Raw genomic sequence first — 6,456 nt, 5'->3', positions numbered from 1 at the left:
AGTTCTCATGCCGGCTTCCTGTTCTATTTTCTCCCAGGAAGTGCCACACAGAGACAGGGGCTCACACACACACACACACATACACACACACACACACACACACACACACACACACACACACACACACACACACACACACACACACACACACACACACACACACACACACACACACACACACACACCATTTTTGCTCTCTGGGGAGAAAGGCTTCCTTGTGGAGGTGAGGCGGTCGCTTGTTTTCAGCTCTCACGCCGGCTTCCTGTTCTATTTTCTCCCAGGAAGTGCCACACAGAGACAGGGGCTCACACACACACACACACACACACACAAATGGCAGTCCCTGGCTCCCACGGGGTTACAGTGATGTCACCTGTCAGTCCTCGCTGTGCCTGAAAAGAGATAGAGAGGAAGAAATGAAGTTAAATAATGACGATGATATGTTCAATACAATATGTAATTATCGTAACAGTTTTGCTGAGTCATGGTGCAATACTCCACTGTGCTGACAATCGGACTCCTTTTATAACAAGTCGAAGATGTGTCGGAGTCATAATGATATGATGTGAACTACAGCGTTCATGTGCATGGTAGTTGACCCCCAGGAAGCGAGGGGTAAGTGGATGGATGCATGGATGTAGGGATGGATACATGTACGGATGTAAAGGTGGGTGGAGCAGCATTAATCCAATACATGCAGAGGATGTTCACGACATTTAGCATCGAGCATTAGTCACACTGCGGCACCAGTGTCTGAACCACCTGCCACGGGACGCATCATCACACACCTTCAGGTGGGAAAGAGGGAGTGTGTGTGTGTGTGTGGGGGGGTGTGTGTGTGTGTGTGTGTGTGTGTGTGAGCTGAGTGTTTTATTGACAAAGCATAACGCAGGATTTCACATTTTCCAAGCGTCCTTTAACAAACAGTATTCCTGCCAAGCACACTGTTGGAGTTAACACATCACGAGCTTTATCAAACTTTAAAGTATCACAGACAAGTGCTCAGAGAGAATGGACAGAGAGAACCAATCAGATGTGAGATGATTTAATGAAATTAAAAGAGAGCATGGTTGATAAGAAAATGAAACACAATTTAATTGGACTGTGTCCCAAGGAAATTAACTACGGAGGTGCTTGTAGATAATTGATGTTGATAACTACATTTGGGGGATAGTTATCTCATGTCTTAGTTTTGTCTTTGATTTCTTCTCAGTACTGGAGGTCCCTGGATCCCACTAATGCATTGAGTAACTATCATCGTTGCTGCCAAAGACGTAGACACTATGGTGAAGTGGAATAAAACCCTTGAATGGTTTCCTGTAACAGAGAGGACAGACTAGGCTGCACATGAATCACCCTCCCAGCCGGCAGATCTCAGGGCCGCCGACCTGATACTGATCCTCCCTTCCCGTCAAGGAACTTCCTCTGTGTGTGAGCAATCTTATTGTTCATATATATAGCTTCCAGGAAAAGTAGAGCGGCTTCAAACGACAAGAGAAGATGCTTCATCGACTCAACTGTGTGGCGTTTGCAGACGCTGAATCACAGAGCAGAGACCACTGAACTGTCGTTATCCATTAAACTATTAATACCACCTCAACTCCCTAAAGAACACTAATAGGATGTTATTTAAAAAATGACGGTTGGAGGGAAAGTTGGCACAAACCGAGCAATTCATCATCGGGAAACCAGGTGTCTGCAATGTGGGGGATATGTGCATGCTCTGGTTATCAAGTGTATGTATGTGTGGGTGTGCACAATCTATAGTGCTGCGTACTTGGATACCCCTTCTGCTCTTTGAATCAATGAGCTCTTTGACTTAAAGATTCAGTTCCCAGAGAACGCTGCAGACCTCCAATCAGTTAAAGCAGCTACTGACAATGCTGCCATTTTCATTTCATTTGCCACATGCTAAGATTGTGTTCAGAGCAGACTGTCTGAACCCTACTGTAACTTTTCTCTCACTGTGGCATTGTTTTTTTTTTTTACAGCAAGTCCTGCACCTGTATGGTAAAAACTCACAAGCATGGCTAGAAGGAGGGCGCAAAGACACAAAAGCAAAATGCGCCATCGCTGTACGATATATTCGGATTAAGGCGCTCAATCTAACGCATCATGTTTGGGTTTAAAGGGGCGCTATAATATAACACTTTTTGGGGTTTTCCCTTTCCTTTAGTGAGTTTTTGTAAAGGTCTGCAAAGGCTAAAATCCCACACTCCCACCCCACCAAACAAGCCTTCACTGGACTCCTTTGCTAACATCCGTAACTATTGGTGAGTGCTCTAAAACATTGTACTTAATAAACTAAGGGGCGGGGCTAACCAATCAGAGAAGACTGTGACAAATAAAGGGCTTTATTAACATTAAAGCATCGCTACATGTCACAGTAGACACAAAATACAAATATGAAACTGAAAATGTGCAGAATAGGTCCTCTTTAAAATCCTGTTTTCATAGCTTCTTCAATTGATTGTCTTTTACAGCATTAAAACCTGGATCCATAACGCGTCAAACGTCGCAAACTAAATAAAATCCTTCCAGCAAACTTCACAGCTCATCTACGGATACATTTGATTTCGGACATAGTTTGATATCACACACTGCGTATGGCTATGGCGCTTTTTATGTGTTTACCAACGACTGGATCATGAATAAAAGTCTCGCTGTTTCTCCCATCGCTGCACCACATTACCATGAAGCATGTGATGCTGTAGTACAGTGTACGTATACCCTCAGGTTTCTGGGTGTGTTAATGTGTGTCAGCGATGCGGTTCAGACGGAGGTCATGCAAAGTAAAAACCCAGAGGGAGGCCGGCATGACAGCAGTGTGTAGATTAATGCTAATTCGAACACTGCTGATAGCTGCTTAGCATAGTGGTTGGTAGTACTGTATAAAACAGTCGTGTACACACACACATATTTTTACTCTGGAGTTTGTGCTTTATTTCCTGGCCTGGTTTCAAACTGTAGTCTATGTTTAACTTCCTTTGTGGAAAACAAAGACTTCCCAGACGGCACGAGTAAGGCAATGCGGTGTGTAAGGCGGCAAGTTGGTTCAGCATTGTTTCTTGGAGGAGACTTTCATTTCTTTCTGTGGATGTCAGCTGTGAGAGTGTGAAGTAACACAGCAATGATACTTAGTTATCTAACCCACACACAACAACATGTTCTGATTGTGTTCCAGTCCTCCATGTGCCATTACCCAGTGAGATAAAAGTTTATATCATGACTAATAAATATGCTATGTGATAAGGGCCAATGAATTGGTCAGAAGTCAGAAAGTGGGCTAGGTGAAGCTATGACATGATGTTGGGACTATGTAAAACATCCAGAAGTCACAAGAGTCATATTCCAGGGAAGTATAAACTCAAATTCATGGCAATCTGGGCTGTACTGTCGCTCCAACACATTGTACGTGATACGCTAAGGGGCGGGACATCTCTAAGCGGTTGACCAATCACAACCGAGCTGGCCAGCTAACCAATCAGAGCAGACTGGGCTCTGGTTTCAGACAGAGGGTGAAAAGAGGTGCTGCAGCACAGGCAGTATGAGAACAATAAAGAGCTTCTTGAACATTAAAGGAGACATGTCATAGGAGAGGGACTAAATAATCACTAAATACTTATAACATTGCCAGGCTCTACTGCAAATCAAAATGTATCATGTAACAACCCACATGATTACAGTGCACAAATTAAATGAATGAAAGGCTATCAACAGTCCTGTGGGGGAAAAGGAGCCCACATCATTAGGTCACTAAAGTTCCTGCGTACACAAAAACCCAAACAAGGATTACGTAATCCTCCTCAGAATATCTTCCTTCCTGGAAAGGAGAGTGGGCAAAAACAAAAAAGCCTTCCTTCTGAAGAATCTCAAACATCTGGCTTTGTTTGCCGACAGGTTTCTGGGAACATATCCCAACTCCAGTCCTAGAGAAGCCCAACCTCTTAATGGGACCATTTAAAGCTGTTTGATAGCTAACTAGATAACATGTACGCTGTGTTACTGGTTATATTAGTGTTGTATGTGCATTGAGTGAATACATTACCAGTCTGTAGCTCTGTGCTTTGGTAGGGATGGATGGATAGATGGGGTGTGTTGTCATGACAACAGTGTGAGTGACTCAGGCTGATATCAGAGTTTAGAGGAAGCTGCTTTTAGCCTTTTAAGGAGACAGTGATTAAGTGTGTGTGTGTGTGTGTGTGTGTGTGTGTGTGTGTGTGTGTGTGTGTGTGTGTGTGTGTGTGTGTGTGTGTGTGTGTGTGTGTGGTCATGACATGATGTCGACACATCACCCACTTACAGTAAAACATGGTATTAAGTCATTTTTTTGCCAATAACAGCACTTACTCATCCAACCTGCCTGTTATCAGCACACACACACACACACACACACACACACACACACACACACACACACACACACACACACACACACACACACACACACACACACACACACACACACACACACACACACATCAAGCCTGTGGTTTGCATCATGAATAAATTGAATATCCTCTTACTAAGCTACTAAATACATCTGCAGTGTCACGCTACAGTGGGTGATGCCGGTTCTACACAGACCGGTGCGTCCCACCAACACATACAGTAAGAATATCAACATTTGGGTCATGTTACCACAAAGGCTTTATCGATTGGAGACCCATGTTCTTTTTAGAGTAGATTACGTGTGTGTGAAGCGAGGAGACACGCAGTCCCAATGTGATAACATCTCAAATTGAGTCGAATATGAATTTGCTGCTTGCTTTTGTTGATTTATTTGAATAACTATGAACTTGTGATGTTGAAATTGCAGGGAGTTGAATACTTCGCAAACTTAAGTCATGAAATCATCCTTTTTTTGTAGATCTTTGAATGAACTGAATTATTTTAAACACATTTTTTTAATTTAGGTCTGAAATGGAGGGTCCACATTTTACCAACAGACTGTATTAAGGGTCTTATTCCCATCTGCCATTAGAGGCGTGTTACAAAAAAGTCCAACACTTAGCTAGCCTATAGAAGTGCAAGTGTTAAGTAGTGATGTCACTATGTTATGTAAGTAAACAGAGGAGTCCAATGGAGGTGGTTTCAGGCAGGGTGTGTGTAAGAGAAACTCCCTCTAGAAATCCTTTGCAGACCATTTACATGCACAAAAACCTATAACACACTACAGGAAACAGAAAATCCCAAAAAGCATAATAGGTCCTCTTTAAACTAAATCACAGATAAGGTTTAAAATATATTTCTCCTACCGCAACAACATATGAAGCCTTGTGCTAAAATAAGCAGCTTTCATTATACACTACAGTAGAGACTTGGCCTATTTGACAAAGTCTTGCATACACAAAGCCGAGAACAGGAAGTGTTTTCAAAGCAGCCTGACATCTCCAGGTCTGCAAACTAGATGCAGGCCGGCCAAGCGAAAAAGACACAAACACACCATATCAAAGTTTCTGAATTTCCATGTAGCCCACCCTAAATCTGGGGGTTAATCGCATGAATATTTCAACAGACATCCATTAATTTGGTTGTTATAATGCCTTATGTATAACTTGCCTCACAAAACCTCTCCTCCTGGTGCTACCATACTTTACTGCATTTCCCTTCCATATTCCAACACCACTGGAGGAGAAATGCACTTAAACTGGAAGAATGGGAGCTCATTGGCTATGCAGCCTGCTCCGTACATCATTGGCTACCTACAAGAGAGTACTCATTGTTCTCTGTAGTAATGGGATGTTCCTTTTGGTTCTCTAAGGACAACATTCTTTATGCATCATGGCAGAAAAAAAGAATCAGCAAATGAACTGCAGGAAACTTCCCTAACCAAGTTTTACGAGAATGTGTGTGTGTGTGTGTGTGTGTGTGTGTGTGTGTGTGTGTGTGTGTGTGTGTGTGTGTGTGTGTGTGTGTGTGTGTGTGTGTGTGTGTGTGTGTGTGTGCCCGTGTGCCCGTGTGTGTGTCCGTGTGTGTGTCCGTGTGTGTGTCCGTGTGCCCTGTGTGTGTGTGTGTGTGTGTGTGTGTGTGTGTGTGTGTGTGTGTGTGTGTGTGTGTGTGTGTGTGTGTGTGTGTGTGTCGTGTGGGTGTGTGCCCGTGTGCCCGTGTGTGTGTCCGTGTGTGTGTCCGTGTGTGTGTCCGTGTGTGTGTCCGTGTGTGTGCCCTGTGTGTGTGTGTGTGTGTGTGTGTGTGTGTGTGTGTGTGTGTGTGTGTGTGTGTGTGTGTGTGTGTGTGTGTGTGTGTGTGTGTGTGTGTCCGGTGTATTACAGTAGTACTGCAGCACACAGCCAGAGGGTTCAGTGTTTGATCCCTGGCTGTAAAATGGATTATCTGGTGGCAGGAGGGTGAAAGGATAGCAGTGTGTTAGCTTTCAAAAAAGAGACGCAAGTGAGTGTGTGTGTGTGTGTGTGTGTGTGTGTGTGTGTGTGTGTGTGTGTGTGTGAGAGAGAAACA

General features: G+C 43.7%; 1 protein-coding gene across 1 annotated transcript in view; it reads right to left on the bottom strand.

The window, feature by feature from the left end:
- LOC104967153 (radixin-like) overlaps positions 1–6,456 on the bottom strand; it is a 48,026-nt gene that overhangs the window by 26,510 nt on the left and 15,060 nt on the right. Inside the window, exon 2 of the mRNA XM_010796569.1 lies at positions 1,131–1,157. Within this exon, the coding sequence (XP_010794871.1) occupies positions 1,131–1,157 (27 nt within the window). The remainder of the gene's footprint in view (positions 1–1,130; positions 1,158–6,456) is intronic.

The sequence above is a fragment of the Notothenia coriiceps genome, unplaced genomic scaffold, assembly GCF_000735185.1.
Source record: "Notothenia coriiceps isolate Sejong01 unplaced genomic scaffold, NC01 NC01_scaffold00037250, whole genome shotgun sequence".
NCBI lineage: Eukaryota > Metazoa > Chordata > Actinopteri > Perciformes > Nototheniidae > Notothenia > Notothenia coriiceps.
This window is presented reverse-complemented; position numbering and strand designations above follow the sequence as displayed.